The sequence below is a fragment of the Bactrocera dorsalis genome, chromosome 2 (genome assembly GCF_023373825.1).
Source record: "Bactrocera dorsalis isolate Fly_Bdor chromosome 2, ASM2337382v1, whole genome shotgun sequence".
Taxonomy (NCBI): domain Eukaryota; kingdom Metazoa; phylum Arthropoda; class Insecta; order Diptera; family Tephritidae; genus Bactrocera; species Bactrocera dorsalis.
The window spans coordinates 65,648,117-65,668,768 of record NC_064304.1 but is presented as its reverse complement, the minus strand read 5'-3'; the positions used below and the strand labels follow the sequence as shown (position 1 = coordinate 65,668,768).

General features: G+C 34.9%; 2 protein-coding genes and 1 long non-coding RNA gene across 5 annotated transcripts in view; all 3 read right to left on the bottom strand.

The window, feature by feature from the left end:
• LOC125776660 (uncharacterized) overlaps positions 1-18,631 on the bottom strand; it is a 56,232-nt gene extending 37,601 nt beyond the window's left edge. The window contains exon 1 of the mRNA XM_049450152.1: positions 15,434-18,631. Within this exon, the coding sequence (XP_049306109.1) occupies positions 15,589-16,731 (1,143 nt within the window). The 5' untranslated portion in view covers positions 16,732-18,631 and the 3' untranslated portion in view covers positions 15,434-15,588. The remainder of the gene's footprint in view (positions 1-15,433) is intronic.
• The window catches only part of LOC105233304 (uncharacterized), a 1,563,509-nt gene that overhangs the window by 1,252,363 nt on the left and 290,494 nt on the right, over positions 1-20,652 (bottom strand). The window lies entirely within an intron of this gene.
• LOC125776661 (uncharacterized) lies at positions 11,088-13,867 on the bottom strand. The gene is made up of 2 exons (XM_049450153.1): positions 12,212-13,867; positions 11,088-11,829 (listed from the first exon to the last, which is right to left on the bottom strand). Exon 1 carries the CDS (start codon positions 13,800-13,802, stop codon positions 12,666-12,668), a length of 1,137 nt encoding a protein of 378 aa, XP_049306110.1. The 5' UTR covers positions 13,803-13,867; the 3' UTR covers positions 11,088-11,829; positions 12,212-12,665.

Below are 20,652 nucleotides of genomic sequence, written 5' to 3'. Positions count from 1 at the left end.
TGTTATATGGTTTGTCTTTTTGAGCAATTAACAAAGAGATATTGTACGAAGCTCGAAGTCCGTCGTCATCTTGCTTAGCAGCCACCGAAAATAGTTTTGCTACACTTGGCTGAGTATTATGCTTCTTCTCTAGGTCTTGAAAATATGCTACATTCTTGTCTCTCTTATCTGGGTGCATTTTATTCAAATGATCTTGCAGTCTTAAAACATTCGAAAACGTTTTTAGATATAGAAGACACAAAGACGACAATGGGTTTGTGGGATTTTCAATGAATCCAAATTTATTATATTCCGCACAGCATTGCCGTATCTTCTTTTTTAACACCGACATTGTTTTGCTTTGAGAAATACGTTCAACTTCGCGAGTAGTGTAAAGGAGGCGTATGTACTGTTCATCTATTGCGCGCAAGATCACAAATGAAAATAAAATAAATATTACATTGTTTATATAGGAATGCTTAAGCAGCACGCACCGAATGGAATAAAACAAACATGCATAAACTCCTTTATCTCATACGACGCTCAATCGTATACAACAAGTCCGAACAAGTATTCAATGAACCAGCCGATTGATACAGGAATGCACAATTTGGGTTAATTAACAAAAACTTGTTAAAACATGATAGATATCTGTTGGAGCAATAAGCGTTTTTTTTTTGCTTTATTTTATTATTTTAAAAATGCGGGGGTGTAAAACAATTAATGTACAATGCGCCCCTATTCCTGGTTTATTAGCGAGTGATTTATTTTCAAAATTCTTTATATGTAGTACTCGTATATACGGGGTATAATCGAATTTTGCTGAAACTTATCCATCCTTTTCTACCCTTTGAAAAATATTTTTGAGAATTTTTTCAAAATTTTTTGTCCAACTTCAAAAAAGTTATGAATTTTGTTATTTTTCGCTAAAAAATGGCTTTTTTATATTCAAATAGCCATAACTTTTGTAGAAATTGACTTTTGGTGACCATTTTTTTTTAATTTTTGTTTTTGAATGAACTTTTCGAAAAAATACTCGAAAAAAATTTAACACGATCAATTATATAAAATAATCGGGTTTTTTAAGTAAAATCATAATTTTTCTTTTTTGAAGTTCGCCATTTTTTTTAAATTTTTTTTTCCTCAAAAAAAAACTTCAATTAAAGTAACAACTATCTCTGCTAATCCCGGAGTGGGCCGATTTTTTTTCGGCCGGAATAAGTAATCTTCCTTTTGGTATATACAGGTTGGATCCGTTTTTGTCAAGATATACTTTCGTCCTTCAAGATTCGTTATTGATTGCGTCATCAGTGTTGTTAGGTTAAGAGTGGGATTAATGTTGGTTTGAACATTTCTAATGATATACTTGTGGATAATCTCCCCTTTGTAGTTAAAATCGTGTGCTTACGATCCTCTTTAGCGGTATGTTCAAAATATCTTTTTAAAAATTTTGTGCGTCTGTCTCTTTTTCAATAATTATTTGTCCTGGTTGGGAGCTTATGTGCTCCTATCCTTGTTGTGGTAGTTTAGCATGTACTGCTGTTTGTATTTTCTCTATGATGTGTGGGTATTTTTCTCTGTTGAAGAATATCTGGGTTGGTATTTCTTCAATTACTGAGATTTCTTCTTCTGCAGTGCTTTGTCTGTCCGCTGCTATGGTGCGCGATATTTCTAGGATTGTTGACTGATGGAGGTGGAATGGTTTAATGCACTTCGTGTATGTTTTGTTTGTGGTTTATTTAGTAAGGCTGTCGTGCCTGTGCCGACGAATATGTTTTCGTTATCTGTCATTATTTCTTGACAGTGTGGAACTATTTGCAAAGAACGTGTATTATAGAGAAGGTTCATGGTATGCCGATTACCAAAACGTTCCTCTTTTTGGAAAGGCTCAGTTTTCTATTAGTGGATTTAACCACAAAAAATTGTTAGCGGAGTTCACCAATATTTAACATGAGGGGGTAGCAGAATTGAGCATTTTCATTATTAAATGAGAAAAGTGATGCTAATTTCTATGTTTACAAATGTCCGCTTACAGATATCGCATCTGGAGCAAGAATATCCAATTTGGTTTTCGTAACCTCAACCTCAGGTCAATCATCAATGCGATCACAAAATTGACAAATGTGGCAAACAATGCCATCGAAGGAACGAAGTGGATGTATGGAATGAAACAATACTGCAAAGTCGTAAAGATTGACGTTAACAACGCGTTCAATTCTGTGTATTGGCCATAATGAGCGCTTTCGAATGTAAAATAACACCGAAGTATTTGTTAGGAAATATCTCCAAATACCTGTCGAATATGATGTTACTCTATGATACCGATAAGGGACCAAAAAAGTACAGGGTGACGGGAGGGTTACCACAAGGCTTAGTTCTGGGTCCACTGCTTTAGAACGTGTTATATGACGGAGTGCTTCGACTCCCATTAGAAAGAGGGGTCCAGATTATCGGATACGCCGATAACATTGCGGTGTTAGGGAAAGAAATCAGCCATGTAGAAAACTTATGTGAAGACACCGCTTTAAGAATAAGGAGCTGGCTCACGGCAAAAAAGCTCCAACTATCAGCCCAAAAAACGGAAGCAGTGCTAGTTTATAGCAGAAAAAAAATAGGAAATGCTACTTTTATTATTGATGGCCATAGTATGAGGACTCAGCAGTCGTTAAAATTCAGAGGCGTTGTAATAGACACGCGGCTTGGCCCTGTCCAAGATGATGGCTAATATTAGAGGACCAAGCCAGGGCAAGCGAGCCCTCTTGGCTAAAGTGAATCAGTCGGTGCTAATATACGCGCCCATATGGGGATCAGCAATGCATAATAAGACATACGTGAAGAAAGCAAGATATCTGACTCGGCTTAATGCAATAAGTGTTATTTGTGGATTCCGCACGGTATCGCACGAGGCGGCTGAAGTCATAGCGGGCATCATACTACCGGACATAATGGCATTAGAGATCAAAAGAGTTTACGAAAAATCAAGAAGCGTTGGGAGGCGACTTATAACAGAAGAACGAAATAAAGAAAGGGAGGAGGAGAAAGGGAAGGCGTATATGTGAATGGCAGAGGCGCCGGGATATGGCAGAAAATGGAAGGTGGACATATAAGCTAATCAAAAATGTGAAAACATGGGTGGAGAAGAAGAACGGCGATTCTGATTACCACCTGACGCAATTCCTGACCGGACACGGATGCTTCCGAGAGCATCTCCATAAATACGGTCACGATAGCGGGACAGAATTTTCATTCTGTGGAAATGACAGCGAAACGCGCAGGACGTATGACTCCAGAAAATATCGTGCACCACATGATAAAAAGCAAAATCGTGTGGAATAAAATGAAGAATTGGTCCGCAATTACCCTACAAGAACTGAGAAACAAAGAAAGGCAACGAAGTAGCGAGAGCAGAAGAAGGGGAGGAGAGTAGTCCAGAAAGGTGCCCATGAAGAGCCAATTTTGGCTGAGCCTGCTTCTGCAAATAAATGCTTAACGATAGTTCCGTAGGATTAGTGAACTGCAGTCGGAGTGAGGGTTTAGTACGTAGGTGTACTGTTACGCAAGTTCAGCATGGTATGATCATCCATACTTGGCGTAGTGCCAAAAGAGGTGAGACGGTATCCATGAAGGATTCGCGTATTTACAATACGAAAACGACTATGTATATCATTTATAGATATTAAGAAAGATATATTTGATATCAAAGCACATAAGTATACATGTACATATGTGCAATTTGACCTACTTAATGATGAATTCCATAAAATATGTTGAAATGTATACTGAAGTCATATTTGCATTATTACCTAAATATTGTAATTAATATAGGTACATATGTTAAGTTATATACATATTTATATACAGTACGTATTTATTTGCTTTGGGCCTTAGAGGTTTTGATAACATTTTAAAAGATCATGCCAACTTTGAAAGAATAATTCGCATGATGTTTGTAAATTTGTCTACACATAACTTTGTACGTAAATACATATGAATATATACATATATATTAAGGTGGGCCAAAAAAAGCTTTTATTTTTATTTTTCTTAGTCACCATGAAAATCTCATCCGACATGACTAAAAACAAATTCTAGTAAGACCTGAGCTCTTAATATTAATATTAAGGGTGCCTCATCGGCATTTTTGATTTCCCATATAAATAACACAGGAAATTTTGTTTATTTTGTTTAGATTTTTAATGTACACAAAGAAGTAATTGGTAAGCGAGAATCAACACTTCTTCTTATAGGAAATTTACCGATCTACAAAAAAGGCCTAGAACATTTTTTGGCAGAGTCAACTCATTCAAAGTTATTCGTAGTTAAAGTCCAACAAAAAATTATAAAACATGATTTCCACAATTTTTCATCTTATATTACAAATTGATGGCTCATAAACATAACAAATCATATTTTTTCGATTTATCTCATTTTTATTTAATTAATAAATAAACATAATAGAAATTCATGCAATCTTGTCATGCTGAATTTAATTGTTAATTTTCATTACTATTTTTGTATTTTACCATTCATTGTAACTATCGATCTTAGCGACACCGATATATTTTTTTTAATTATTTTATTTATTGGATCTGCTTTTTCTTAAAGCCTAACAATAAGTTATAAAATTATATTAAAAACTAGACAGGCTCAAGCAAGTGATTGAGCCGTTTTGGTGATGCGTCGCTCTTTAATACGCAGGAATATCTCTTCTTTTAAATCGTGTTTGATCACCGGAATGTACCAAAGCATTAGCCAAAGGGTTTGGGTGATCTCGGAGTTTAGATATACATATATTTATTTCTGCTATCTTCTACTTCTTTCTTTACCATAGAAATACCAAGCTCTTTATGGATATTTTCGTTACGCCATACCATGTACCATGGTGAACACGTGATTGTTCTAAGCTTTTTCGATTGAAACCTTTGTAATATATCAATATTAGTTGCACAGGTCGTACCCCACAGTTGAATGCCATACATCCAAATCGGCTTTATGACCGCATTATATAAAAGCACTTTGTTGTCTAGGCTAAGTTTTGAGTTTTTATTTAAAAGCCAATTTAAATTTGCAGCTCTAATCCTCATACATGTTATTTTACTAGAGATGTGTTTTCTCCACGTGAGCCTTCTACAGGGTAGGCCATTTAAAGTTGACCCATCTGGCAACGCTGTAACTTTTAACAGCGCTGACAAATCGGCTAATGTCATACCGCGTTAGAAGCGTCATTCGAAGACAATTTATACCATGGAACAGTACACTCCAAAAGAACGCGCTGAAATTGTTCAGCTTTATATTCAAAATAACTTTTCAATTGTGTTAACTCAACGTGCGTTTCGCAAAAAAAATAAAGTGAAAAGTGCTCCAGTTAAGAACACAATTAAGTCTTTATACGCAAAATTTGTGAACACCGGTAATCTCAGTAATGCCAGTCATGCATCCAGACAACGCACAAGACGTTCTGATGAAAATATCGAAGCTGTACGAGCCAGTATTGAGGAGACTCCATCGACATCGAGTTATCGCCGCTCTCAGGAATTAGACATCTCTCGCACCACTCTCCGACGCATAATTCATAAAGATTTGAAGATGTTTCCATATAAAATTCAAATGGCACAAAAACTAAACCCAGCTGATAATCCGCGACGCCTTAATTTTGGCAAATGGGCCATCGAAATGGCTGAATGGCGATTGATATCGAAAAATTGTGATGTTGACTGGCCACCGAGATCACCAGATTTGACGCCACCAGACTTTTATTTGTGGGGTTATTTGAAATCCAAGGTATACGCTAATAAGCCAAAGACCTTAGCTCAACTGAAAGCCAACATTCGACGTGAAACAGCCGCCATATCATCCGAAACATTGGCCAAAGTCATGGAAAATGTCGAAAAAAGAGTGCATTTAGCTGTCAAAGCTAAAGGTGCCCATTTACGCGATCTAATTTTTAAATATTAGCTGAAACAAATCCCCTTGGACCAAAATAAATTATTTTTGAAATGAACAAAAAACATTGTTTTCTTTTGTTCTTTTTTTTTAGAAACAAATGGGTCAACTTTAAATGGCCTACCCTGTATATAGGTGAATACCAAGATAATAATTACGATTAATGTTTCTAAGTCATCGCTCACGTAGAGTAGAGTTCAAAGTTTTTGTTTAAATTAAGTTCTTAAAAAATTTATTTTATTAAACGATTATCGACATTTTGTGAAAATTCTATGGTTACATCGCTAAACACTCGATAAGTTTTACGAAAAATATGATTTGTTATGTTTATTAGCCATCAATTTGTAATATAAGATGAAAAATTGTGGAAATCATGTTTCATAACTTTTTGTTGGACTTTAACTACGAATAACTTTGAATGAGTTGACTCAGCCAAAAAATGTTCTAGACCTTTTTTGTAGATCGGTAAATTTCCTATAAGAAGAAGTGTTGATTCCCGCTTACCAATTATTTGTTTGTGTACATTAAAAATCCAAACAAAATAAACAAAATTTCCTGTGTTATTTATATGGGAAATCAAAAATGTCGATGAGGCACCTCTTAACATTAATATTAAGAGCTCAGGTCTTACCAGAATTTGTTTTTAGTCATGTCGGATGAGATTTTCATGGTAACTAAAAAAATAAAAATAAAAACTATTTTTGGCCCACCTTAATATATATATATATACCCATTGTTTCATAAAAAATCACCGTTGTCATCAATGGCCGAACTTCATGTTTTGTGAAAGAGTTTATGTGACGAAGGACTGACCCGACGACAAAGCGTCACAACATTGTGTTGTTGGCAGAAAATCCAAGCTGTGCGGAAAAAAAGGACGGCCGCCGATTGTCACCGCTTCCCTTTTCGCTGTACAGCATCGCCGACAAACCATCGTAAATATGTATGTTTGTGTGTGAGCTTGCATACAAATCGACGCAAATTTTTGCAAGCCGCGTAAAAATATTCCAGAATAACAAAACATTTTTTACATTCCTTGATAAATACAGTCAATCCCGGTTATGTACCACAATCAGAAATACAAATTTTTGTGGTTTCTTAAAAGTAAAAATATAATATGGTACATAAGCGATTGCGGATGCTTAACCGAGTCGCACTTAAAACAATAGTTTGAATGTATTTCAAAAAACAAATCTTGAGCCGCAGCAGGATACAGGAAGTTAAGAGGGATTGGCTTGATAACTCTCCCCTCCCCAGTAATAAAGACACTTGAGGCCTTGCTACTTCCGACTTTCACTCACCACCTGATCCTAGCCAGTCACCAGAGTGGATTTCGAAAAGTGCACAGCACCACCACAGCACTTAGCGTCATAAACGCTGAGATAGTTCGTGGCCTCAACCAGAAACCACCCTGTGAGAGAAAGATCCTGTGAGAGTTCACTTTGACTCTGATTTTCTTCATTAAAATTTCTTCCCTCAATACATTTCTTAATTCTAATTTCTTAACTATGTATATACATATGTATATGTGTGTATGCTTAGTGTGCATACACATGTGTAAATATGTATTGCATTTTTCAGATACCAACGCATTGATATTTTATTGTTTTTGAGATTAGTGCATCTAACGCACTTATACACATACGTACACACGCTTGATACTTTCTTATCTGTTGCTTGTGTGCATTAATATTTCGAGTATGTATATTTTGTATTTTAATATTAGTATTATGTATACTCGAATTTATGAGTTTTCTTTTATGTGCAATGATTTTCACATTTTTATGAGCAAGTCTCATATTACAATTTTGTTGCTTATCATTGCACTTGACATTTAGTGGACTGTATATACTTTTTATTTAATTTATTGTTTACATGTATATTTTTATGTATTAATGTAGTTGTGTCAAAAATATAATTTTGTACATATATATTCTATCTTAAGGTTACAAAACTTTCATGTTCATATCTTTATGAACATTCTGCCAGGGGCCAAAGTTGTATCTTAACTTTACTTGTATATTATGTTTTATTATTAATATTTTTTAATTATGTCTAACTGGAAGTTCAAATGGAACAGTCACAGTTCTTGTTACACATTTGGATCTTATATATAAAATAGTAATGATTAATGCTATTATCAAAACTAATGTTAGCGAAACGTGACCACTTACGTGATGAAAATTTATACTTTTTAATTTTATATTTTCTGTTTTGAGGAGTTCTATTTGTTGTTTAAAGTTGCAGTAATCATTATGCAGGTATCTTCGTAATAGGTCAATATTTTGCATTGATTTTCAAGTCTGTTAATAAATTCTTGTATTTTATGCATCCGTTCATAATAAGTACCTAATTCGTAATAGACTATTAAATTCCATTTTGAATTTATTATGTCCATCGGTTCCAAATATATTGCTGTATTATTTTTTAGTTTAGTCACTGAAGCTCCTGATTTAGATGTATCATTAATGTATAATGACTTAGTTTGTGTTGCTAGCATGAGTATCGTTAAGAACCACATCATCAATTTGCTTGATTTACTCGGTCGTTCTGAGGTTGCAGTATTTTTTGTTATTCTCAAAGTCAGCAAACTTGTCACATGATTTGCTTCCTCTGCTCTACTGCTGTTTGTTACCTCCAGTGGGCATAATTTGTGAACGGGCCGTTTAAGTATGCCATTTTGTAATTTTAGAGTTACAACTCTTATATTTCCATCCATTCCCGGATGAGTTTCAATAATTCTTCCTAATGGCCATTTGGCTGGCTGAGTTTCTTCATCTTTAATAATAACTATTTGTCCTTGTACGAGATTAGCTTGTTTGGTTTTCCACTTCATGCGTTGTTGCAACATTACAACATATTCGCTTTCCCATCGTTTCCAAAAGTCTTTTTTAAGTTTTTGTATTAATTTCCATCTATCTAATGAACCTATTTGGTTATCATTAATTGCTTCAGGACAATCTATTATTGGACATCCTATTAAAAAGTGGCCAGGCGTTAAAACGCCTATATCGCTTTCACTATCTATCGCACATAAAGGTCATGAATTCAGTACTGCTTCAATCTGTGATAGCAAAGTAATCATTTCTTCAAATGTCAATTTAGTTTCGCCTATCACTCTTTTTAAATGATATTTCACCGACTTCACTCCTGCCTCCCAAATTCCTCCGAAGTGAGGAGCTGCCGGGGGCCCGAAATGCCATTGAATTTTATCTGCTTCAAATATGGGAGCTACGGCTGAATTATTTTTGATTGCCATTTTAAAATCTCGGTCTAATCTTCTATAAGCTCCGACAAAATTTGTTCCATTGTCCGAATATATATGTTGACTTTTACCTCTTCTAGCAAAAAATCTTTTCAAAGCAGCTAGGAACGCTTCGGTTGTTAAATCACTTACTGCTTCTAAATGAATATCTTTAATGTTTTTTGTCCTCGTCCTTTTGAACATTACATATGAATCGGTCCTGCATAGTCTATACCAACGTGTGTAAATGGAATTGACATAGATACTCGGAATTCTGGAAGATTTCCCATTAATTGTTTTGCTACTTCTTTGCGGTAAGGTACGCATCTACTACAAGTTCGAATTGTCTTTTTTATAGAATTCTTCAGTCCAACAATCCAGTAATTCCTTCTAATCATTGATTCCATTAACCTGTTTCCTCCATGTAAAGTTATTTTATAAATATTTTCAATTATCAATGATGACAAATGTGACTTATTTAATATTATTGGATGCTTTTGATTAAATTGAAGATTTGAATTACCCAATCTACCTCCTACACGAAGGATACCCTTATTATCCAAAATTGTATTTAAGCTTGCAATGCTACTTTTATGATTAATTTCTTTTTTTATTTCTAAACTCTGAATTTCCTCTCTAAATTGTAATTTTTGCTGATATCTTATTAACATTTCTTCAGCTTCCTTCATTTCAGATTTAACTAAGTATTCAGGGCATTTTTTTCCCTCTTATTCTTTTTACAAATCGCAAAATATAAGCTACTACCCTTATTAATTTGCTTAAACTAGAATATTTAAGTATTACCTTATCCAAGAAATGTAATTCCTCTGAGGTTGTCACATACGTTGCATCGATTTGAATAATCTTCTTTATTGGCCAATGATGTTCCTCTTCTCGCAACCATTTTGGTCCCTTCCACCATAGATCGTGTTCTATTAGTTTGTTCGCCAGTACCCCTCTGGTTGCTACATCAGCTGGATTGTCCTTTGTTCCAACGTGTTGCCATTTCGCATTGGAAACAAGTAATTTGATTTCTTCTATTCGTGTTCTAATAAATCTGTCTTTACTTTGGCAATTATTTATCCATGCTAACGTTATAGTTGAATCGCTCCAAGCAAATATTTTCATTTCTCTGTTGATGACTGTTATATCCTTTGCAGCAATTTAGCAAGTAGGTGAGCCGCGCATAGTTCCAGTTTTGGTAACGTTTTCTTATTTTTAATTGGATTCACTTTAGTTTTACCAGCAACAATTGTTATAACTGATCCAACTTTAGCATATACAACTGCTGCATAAGCTTTCTCTGAAGCATCTGCGAATCCATGTAGTTCAAATTTAAAGTTGTTTTTAGTTTCAAACCATCTAGGAATTTTTATTCGTTTTATCTCTGTTATATGCTGCATAAACTTTTGCCATTCTTTTGTTAAATTCTCGTCAAGTAACTCGTCCCAGTTGAGTTTCATCAGCCAAAGTTTCTGTATAAATAACTTTGGTATAACGGTTGTTGGTGAAAGCCATCCCATTGGGTCGAAAATTCGCGCTAAATCAGACAAAGCTTGTCTTTTTGTAACCAGCTTTTGCGTTGAAAGATTCGTATTAAATCCAAACATGTCTTTGGTAGGATCCCATTGAATACCCAATGTCTTTATTGTTTCGTCTTCTGCTATTTTTATTACTTCATTCGCGTTATTTACCGGAATTCTTGCTATGATTTCACTGTTGTTTGACATCCACTTCCTTAAGTGAAATCCATATTTTTGTAGTTGTTTCGATATTTCATACTGAATGGCCTTACATTCATCTATTGAATCTGCTCCTGTCATTAAATCGTCCATGTAGAAATCGTTTTTAATGATGTTTGAAAGCAAATAGTTATGGGGCTCGCATAGTTTGGCAATTTCTTGTAAAGTTCTCGTTGCCAAAAAAGGAGCTAATGCTGTCCCATATGTAACTGTTTGTAGTTTGTATTCTTCTATCGGCTCTCCTTTTGTTTCTCTCCACAATATACGTTGGTAATCTTGATCACTATCTGTTATTTTAATTTGTCGAAACATCTTTTCAATATCACTAGTTAATACATATTGCCAAAGTCTCCATTTGATTATAATGTCAAATATATCTCTTTGAAGTCTCGGTCCTATGAAGAGGATGTCATTTAAACTACTTCCATTTGTAGTTTTTGCAGACGCATCGAAAACTACTCGTAGTTTAGTCGTTCTACTGTCTTCTCGAATCACTGCTTGATGTGGCATATAGTATTTTCCGCATTTATTTTCACTTGCTTTTTCCATGTGGCCCATTTCTGAATATTCTTTCATAAATTGCACATATTGTTGTTTTAACTCGTTATTTGTAGCGAACCTTTTCTCAAGTTAAGAAACCTCGCCATAGCTTGTTTGCGAGAATCGCCCAATTCTTTTTCTTGTTTAAAAGGTAGATTGACGACAAATCGATTATTTCCATTTCTTACTGTTGTTTTTTCAAAAATTCTTAGGCATTCATCATCATCTGCTGTATCTGCTGGAGTTGTAGTGTCTTCTATTTCCCAAAACTTCTCCAATGTTGTAGTAACCGCTGCTAAAATTGTATTGTTTTTTTCTCGGTTGTTGTAAAACTCCCGACAATATCCAGCCCAATTTCGTAGCTTGACCTAGTATTCGATCCTTTTTAAATATACCTTCTTCTAGTATGTCGGCATATATGTCACTTCCAATGACAATATCGATTCGATCTGATTTATTGAAATTGGGATCAGCTAAAGTGTAGTTTTTCAATTGTTCTACATCCCATTTAAACGTTTTGTCTGGTTGAGCACTCGCTAATTATGGCAAAATTAGTGCTTCGACATTCTACGCCTCGTTGCTTAGGAATCTCGGCTTGATTTTAATGTTGATTTTAAATTTGGACACTCCCACTGTGGTATTTCCTAAACCTTGTAGTTCAGTTACTTCTCTTCTTCTTGGTAAATGAAGTATTTGAGATGCTTCTTCGGAAATAGTAGTTTTTTGGGATCCTTGATCGATTGGAGCTCGCAATGTCACATACTCTCCATTTGCTGCCTTCACCCTTATCTGTGCTGTTGCTAGGAGTATCGCCATTTCCGAATGTTTCGTCATCATTGTGGAAGATGTTTTTGTGACATTTTCTTCACTTCCTCCTTTTCCTTTTTGGAATTCATTGAAGTGCAATAAATTATGATGATTTCTTTCACACTTATTGCACTTCTTTTTATTATTACATTTTCCTTCATATACGTGATCAAGGCATAACTTGTTGTTTGTTATGAATCTTCTTCGATTCATCGTAGTCAATGTCTGAAACTTTCTGCATTCACCAATTTGATGCCCAGGAACCTTGCAGTATACACAATTATTTTGTGCCGCTGTATAAAATGTAGGTGTTCGCTGTGGCTGCTTTTGATTGTTCCATTTAGTTGGTTTTCTGTCGCGTATTGCTTCTAGAGCTTGATATTGCTGTTCCAGAAAACTGAAGACGTCATCTAGGCTTTGTATATCCCTACTTTTTTTACGTTTTGCTCGTATAAACGTAGACTTTCTTTGTCTAGTTTTCGAACCACTATCCGAGCTATGATGGCTTGTTCGTCATTTAAATTTATATTTAGCCCTTTTAAAGCATAAATGCATTCTTTGGTGGTATCTAACAGCTGCTTCATGCTTTGTGCACTTTCTCCATTTGCTGTCGGTTGATCAAGTAGTCTGTCTACTTGTGCTGTAAATTGTAGCCTTCTATTCTCATACCTTTCCTTGAGAATTTGCCAAGCAGCTTCATAAATTGTTGCTGTTACTGGTAGATGTTGAATTAATCTACCAGCTTCTCCACCTAATGATGTCTTCAATCGGAACATCTTTTCCACTTCTGTAAAGTGCTTCGAATCATGCACCAAACTTTTAAAAAGATCGTGGAATGACGACCATTGTTTCATTTCACCGTAAAACATCGGAATTTTAATTTCCTGCAGTTTTATATTTGAATACATTGTTTGTGGTGAATTATAATTATTTAATTTCTCCGTTATCCTTTCGATGATGATTTTGTATTCTTGACGAAATACATCTATTTGTTCCTCAATAGATTCTTCAGTTGTTTCAACTAATTTGATATTTTGAGTTTCAAAATATGATTCTTCAACATTTTCAAATTGTATTTGAAGCTTGGTTTTGAATTCTCTCATTTGCTCGAGAGAATCCAATGCATTTCTTCGTATTTCATCCATCGTGCTTTTGAGCATTTTTGCTCGACGTTGATATTTTCTTTCAACGCCAGACGCGGCTTCAGGTGGTGCGACCTGAATAGTTTGTGGCGTAGATTCTATTTGCCACATGCTGCTCACTGCTGAAACACCTTCGGCAGTACTTTGAATTCTTAATTTCTGAATAGAATTCTCCATTGTTTGCATTACATGCTCGAAGTAGTTCTTCGCAATGTATTCCTCAGCTTCTTGACTCTTCTTAGCCATTATTTTATTATGATTTGCAGTAAACTCTTTCATAACAGTCTGAATATGATCCATATATTCCAGACATGAAGCCTTTCTTATTTTTCCGCTCAGGATTTTCTGCTCCTCCAACGCAGCTAGATCTCCCAACTCCTTCTGTCGTGTTAGCAAATTCTTCATATTTGCTTCTTTATAGAGGGTTTTGTATATATATATATATTTTTTTTTTTTTGCACTGTTCTTGTTGTTATAGCCACAAGGACGCTTTTAAAATTTTTTTTTTAACTTTTACTAAAAGTAATTTTTATAAATGCGGGTAGTCTTTGCTATTCCGGCTTACATTTATTTTTACTTGGCTAAGTAATGCTCTTTTTCTTTTGAGAGGCTTCTAGTACTTGCACTTGCTCGATTCTTTTTCAAAAAGAGGATCGAAGGACCAAATGTACAGAAAAAACAGTCTTTGCTTAAGTCTGTACTATGAGAGTTCACTTTTGACTCTGATTTTCTTTATTAAAATTTCTTCCCTCAATACATTTCTTAATTCTAATTTCTTAACTATGTATATATGTATATGTGTGTATGCTTAGTGTGCATACACATGTGTAAATATGTATTATATTTTTATTGCATTTTTCAGATACCAACGCATTGATATTTTATAGTTTTTTAGATTAGTGCATCTAACGCACTTATACACATACGTACACACGATTGATACTTTCTTATCTGTTGCTTGGGTGCATTAATATTTCGAGTATGTATATTTTGTATTTTAATATTAGTATTATGTATTCTCGAATTTATGAGTTTTCTTTTATGTGCAATGATTTTCACATTTTTATGAGCAAGTCTCATATTACAATTTTGTTGCTTATCATTGCACTTGACATTTAGTGGACTGTATATACTTTTTATTTAATTTATTGTTTACATGTATATTTTTATGTATTAATGTAGTTGTGTCAAAAATATAATTTTGTACATATATATTCTATCTTAAGGTTACAAAACTTTCATGTTCATATCTTTATGAACATTCTGCCAGGGGCCAAAGTTGTATCTTAACTTTACTTGTATATTATGTTTTATTATTAATATTTTTTAATTATGTCTAACTGGAAGTTCAAATGGAACAGTCACAGTTCTTGTTACACATTTGGATCTTATATATAAAATAGTAATGATTAATGCTATTATCAAAACTAATGTTAGCGAAACGTGACCACTTACGTGATGAAAATTTATACTTTTTAATTTTATATTTTCTGTTTTGAGGAGTTCTATTTGTTGTTTAAAGTTGCAGTAATCATTATGCAGGTATCTTCGTAATAGGTCAATATTTTGCATTGATTTTCAAGTCTGTTAATAAATTCTTGTATTTTATGCATCCGATCATAATAAGTACCTAATTCGTAATAGACTATTAAATTCCATTTTGAATTTATTATGTCCATCGGTTCCAAATATATTGCTGTATTATTGTATTATGTGGTGCAGAGGCTTGGACGATGACAACATCTGATGAGTCGACGTTGCGAGTTTTCGAGAGAAAAGTTCTGCGAAAGATTTATGGTCCTTTGCGCGTTGGCCACGGCGAATATCGCATTCGATGGAACGATGAGCTGTACGAGATATACGGCGACATTGACATAGTTCAGCGAATTAAAAGACAGCGGCTACGCTGGCTAGGTCATGTTGTCCGAATGGACGAAAACACTCCAGCTCTGAAAGTATTCGACGCTGTACCCGCCGGGGGAAGCAGAGGAAGAGGAAGACCTCCACTCCGTTGGAAGGATCAAGTGGAGAAGGACCTGGCCTCGCTTGGAATATCCAATTGGCGCCACGTAGCGAAGAGAAGAAACGACTGGCGCGCTGTTGTTGACTCGGCTATAATCGCGTAAGCGGTGTCTACGCCAGTAAAGAAGAAGAAGAAGATTATTGTATTATTGCTGTATTTTTTTTTATTTTATTTAGTCACTGAAGCTCCTGATTTAGATGTATCATTAATGTATAATGACTTAGTTTGTGTTGCTAGCATGAGTATCGTTAAGAACCACATCATCAATTTGCTTGATTTACTCGGTCGTTCTGAAGTTGCAGTATTTTTTGTTATTCTCAAAGTCAGCAAACTTGTCACATGATTTGCTTCCTCTGCTCTACTGCTGTTTGTTACCTCCAGTGGGCATAATTTGTGAACGGGCCGTTTAAGTATGCCATTTTGTAATTTTAGAGTTACAACTCTTATATTTCCATCCATTCCCGGATGAGTTTCAATAATTCTTCCTAATGGCCATTTGGCTGGCTGAGTTTCTTCATCTTTAATAATAACTATTTGTCCTTGTACGAGATTAGCTTGTTTGGTTTTCCACTTCATGCGTTGTTGCAACATTACAACATATTCGCTTTCCCATCGTTTCCAAAAGTCTTTTTTAAGTTTTTGTATTAATTTCCATCTATCTAATGAACCTATTTGGTTATCATTAATTGCTTCAGGACAATCTATTATTGGACATCCTATTAAAAAATGGCCAGGCGTTAAAACGCCTATATCGCTTTCACTATCTATCGCACATAAAGGTCGTGAATTCAGTACTGCTTCAATCTGTGATAGCAAAGTAATCATTTCTTCAAATGTCAATTTAGTTTCGCCTATCACTCTTTTTAAATGATATTTCACCGACTTCACTCCTGCCTCCCAAATTCCTCCGAAGTGAGGAGCTGCCGGGGGCCCGAAATGCCATTGAATTTTATCTGCTTCTAATATGGGAGCTACGGCTGAATTATTTTTGATTGCCATTTTAAAATCTCGGTCTAATCTTCTATAAGCTCCGACAAAATTTGTTCCATTGTCCGAATATATATGTTGACTTTTACCTCTTCTAGCAAAAAATCTTTTCAAAGCAGCTAGGAACGCTTCGGTTGTTAAATCACTTACTGCTTCTAAATGAATAGCTTTAATGTTTTTTGTCCTCGTCCTTTTGAACATTACATATGAATCGGTCCTGCAGAGTCTATACCAACGTGTGTAAATGGAATTGACATAGATACTCGGAATTCTGGAAGATTTCCCATTAATTGTTTTGCTACTTCTTTGCGGTAACGTACGCATCTACTACATACAAGTTCGAATTGTCTTTTTTATAGAATTCTTCAATCCAACAATCCAGTAATTCCTTCTAATCATTGATTCCATTAACCTGTTTCCTCCATGTAAAGTTATTTTATGAATATTTTCAATTATCAATGATGACAAATGTGACTTATTTAATATTATTGGGTGCTTTTGATTAAATTGACGATTTGAATTACCCAATCTACCTCCTACACGAAGGATTCCCTTATTATCCAAAATTGGATTTAAGCTTGCAATGCTACTTTTATGATTAATTTCTTTTTTATTTCTAAACTCTGAATGTCCTCTCTAAATTGTAATTTTTGCTGATATCTTATTAACATTTCTTCAGCTTCCTTCATTTCAGATTTAACTAAGTATTCAGGGCATTTTTTCCCTCTTATTCTTTTTACAAATCGCAAAATATAAGCTACTACCCTTATTAATTTGCTTAAACTAGAATATTTAAGTATTACCTTATCCAAGAAATGTAATTCCTCTGAGGTTGTCACATACGTTGCATCGATTTGAATAATCTTCTTTATTGGCCAATGATGTTCCTCTTCTCGCAACCATTTTGGTCCCTTCCACCATAGATCGTGTTCTATTAGTTTGTTCGCCAGTACCCCTCTGGTTGCTACATCAGCTGGATTGTCCTTTGTTCCAACGTGTTGCCATTTCGCATTGGAAACAAGTAATTTGATTTCTTCTATTCGTGTTCTAATAAATCTGTCTTTACTTTGGCAATTATTTATCCATGCTAACGTTATAGTTGAATCGCTCCAAGCAAATATTTTCATTTCTCTGTTGATGACTGTTATATCCTTTGCAGCAATTTAGCAAGTAGGTGAGCCGCGCATAGTTCCAGTTTTGGTAACGTTATCTTATTTTTAATTGGATTCACTTTAGTTTTACCAGCAACAATTGTTATAACTGATCCAACTTTAGCATATACAACTGCTGCATAAGCTTTCTCTGAAGCATCTGCGAATCCATGTAGTTCAAATTTAAAGTTGTTTTTAGTTTCAAACCATCTAGGAATTTTTATTCGTTTTATCTCTGTTATATGCTGCATAAACTCTTGCCATTCTTTTGTTAAATTCTCGTCAAGTAACTCGTCCCAGTTGAGTTTCATCAGCCAAAGTTTCTGTATAAATAACTTTGGTATAACGGTTGTTGGTGAAAGCCATCCCATTGGGTCGAAAATTCGCGCTAAATCAGACAAAGCTTGTCTTTTTGTAACCAGCTTTTGCGTTGAAAGATTTTTTTTTTTTTTTTTTTTATTGAAACGTAATAAATAAGGGGTCTACATTTCATTGAAATTGCAACTAGTGATAAATTTAAACTAACAAGCAATATTTTTCGCAATGTATGAAGCAAAACAATAAAAGCTGTAATAACAAGCTTTTCTTTTTTAAACTAAATTTTATAACTAAATATAATGATATTTGTTATTTTCTTAGATTCGTAATAGATCATGAAACGTTGTTCTTTTCAGTCTGCGCCTGCTATTTCTAGCCTCTCCTAGTTGTCGGGCTTCACTGTTTATATGATTTTGTAACCTTTCTGCATGTTTCGATGCTGTTTCGCGAATGACTTCCCGAACCATTTTTAAATGAAGATCGCAGTGCAGATCCGAATTTCGTATGTACCACGGCGCATTTACCATTTTTCGCAGAACTTTGTTTTGGAATCTTTGAACCGCTTCGATGTATAACGGGGCAGCGCATCCCCATAGTTGAATTCCATATGTCCAAATAGGTTTCAAAGTTTGGTTGTAGACTAGGAGTTTATTTGATGTTGTTAAGGGTGATTTCTTGCCGATTAACCAGTTTATTTTGTGGTATTTTAGTTTTAATTCTGAAACTTTTTTTTGTATATGCTCCTTCCAATTCAACTTTGCATCCAACGTCATACCAAGATATTTCACCGAGGTGGAATACGGAATTACTTCATTTCCAATATGTAAGGGGATGTATGTAGCACTTTTGTTAGTGAAGTTTACATGGATAGACTTCAACTCGTTTAAAGTAATGTACCATTTCTGTGTCCATTCTACGATTTGATTTAGTGAAGATTGTATTCTTTGCGATGACTCAACTACATTTTTGCCGGTCGTAATGATGCAGGTATCATCTGCAAATGTGGCGATTGCGCAGTTTGGCGGCGTAGGCATGTCGCTAGTAAACAAAATATATAAGATTGGTCCCAGGACACTTCCTTGAGGTACTCCTGTTTTTATCGGCTGTAACGTAGTATATGCTTGTCCCTGCTTGATTCTGAAGTAGCGGTTGCTCAGGTAAGAGTCAACTAGTTCGGTTAGATACTGAGGAAAGTGAAGTCTTAATTTATGAAGTAAGCCATGGTGCCATACTCTATCGAAAGCCTGCGATACGTCAAGAAAAACAGCTGTGCAATTGTGCTTTTTTTCCATCGCATCTTCAATTATGCTCGTTATTCGATGAACTTGATCGATTGTGGAATGTTGAGATCTAAATCCAAATTGATGAATGGGTATAAGTTCTTTTTCTTCAATTACGTTCTGAAGTCTTCTTATGATTACAGCTTCAAGTAGTTTGGATAAAATAGGCAACAGTGAAATTGGACGATATGACGAGGCTTCATGTGCGCTTTTGCCAGGTTTTTGTACCATAATAATTTCAGATACTTTCCACGACAGCGGGACGTATCTGAGATTTAAGCAAGCGTTTATTATCACCGTAAGCTTTTCTATTGCTTTTCGCGTTAGGTTTTTTAGTATATCAGCAGTAACCAAGTCAAAGCCGGGAGCCTTTTTTGGTTTAAATCTACTTTTAATAATATTTTCAACTTCTTTATTTGTTGTTGGTTGGATTTCACCCACGTATTGCGATTCTTCCAGCTGTGGTAGAGTACCATTGAACGCAAAAGGACTAAATGTTTTAGTTAGTTTCTCTGAGAAAACTTTCGCTATTTCTTCGTCGCTTCTGGCCCAGGATCCGTTTGGCTTTCTGACGGGTGCATTCGACAATATTGGTTTCCTATCATTTTTTATAGCTTTCCAAAGGGAATAATCCGTATGTTTGTTTGGCGTTAATTTCTCAATATAATTATAAATATTTTGATTTGTAAATAACTTTATTTTGTTGCTGAGAATCTTAGTTAAATTGTTTAGTTCTGTTTTATACTGAGGAAATCGCGTGATTTGCCATTTTTTACGTAGTTTTCTCTTTTTCTTTATGAGTTCCAAAATATCGGAAGGATATTTAGTATAAAAGTTTTTTTGTTTAGGAACAGGAGTACTTTTCCAAGCCGATTCTTGAATAGTTTTCGTAAATGTATGAACTTCATCTTCTAATATTTCTTTAGTGGTTATATTTACTTTACAATCAATATTTTTGTCGAGCATAACTTTGAAATACTCCCAGTCCGTATGTCTATTAGAGAGATAAGGTGGTATGTCGATTTCTTGTAGATGGCCATTTAAGATTAGATATACTGGCGAGTGGTCAGAATTTAAGTCCAAGCCATTTTCCATGGTAATGAATTTCTTAGATATTTGTCGAGTGATGAAAAAGTCAATCAGGTCAGGTAGTTTTCGTGTGTCGGAAGGCCAGTAAGTCGGCTTGCCAGTAGACATAAAGTCGCATCCAGTAGCCATAGCAGCTTTAAATAGCTCTCTTCCCTTCGGTGTCGTAACTCTTGAACCCCATTGTGAGTGCTTTGCGTTAAAGTCACCACCCATGATGAATTTTCCATGGTGTTTTAGTATAAGTTCCTTGTACAAGTCCATTTTGATATTGTGTCTAGGTGGGCTATATATCGCGGTAATACTTATTCTTCCGAAGCTAGATTCAACCGATATGGTCGTGGTTTGGAATTCTGGGACACTTATATTAATTTCTTCGTAGTGGGGAATATTGTCTCTGATAATTATGG

Excerpts from the sequence above, each read along its gene's own strand:
- LOC125776661 (XM_049450153.1), bottom strand. The coding sequence starts at position 13,802 with ATGAAGAATTTGCTAACACGACAGAAGGAGTTGGGAGATCTAGCTGCG.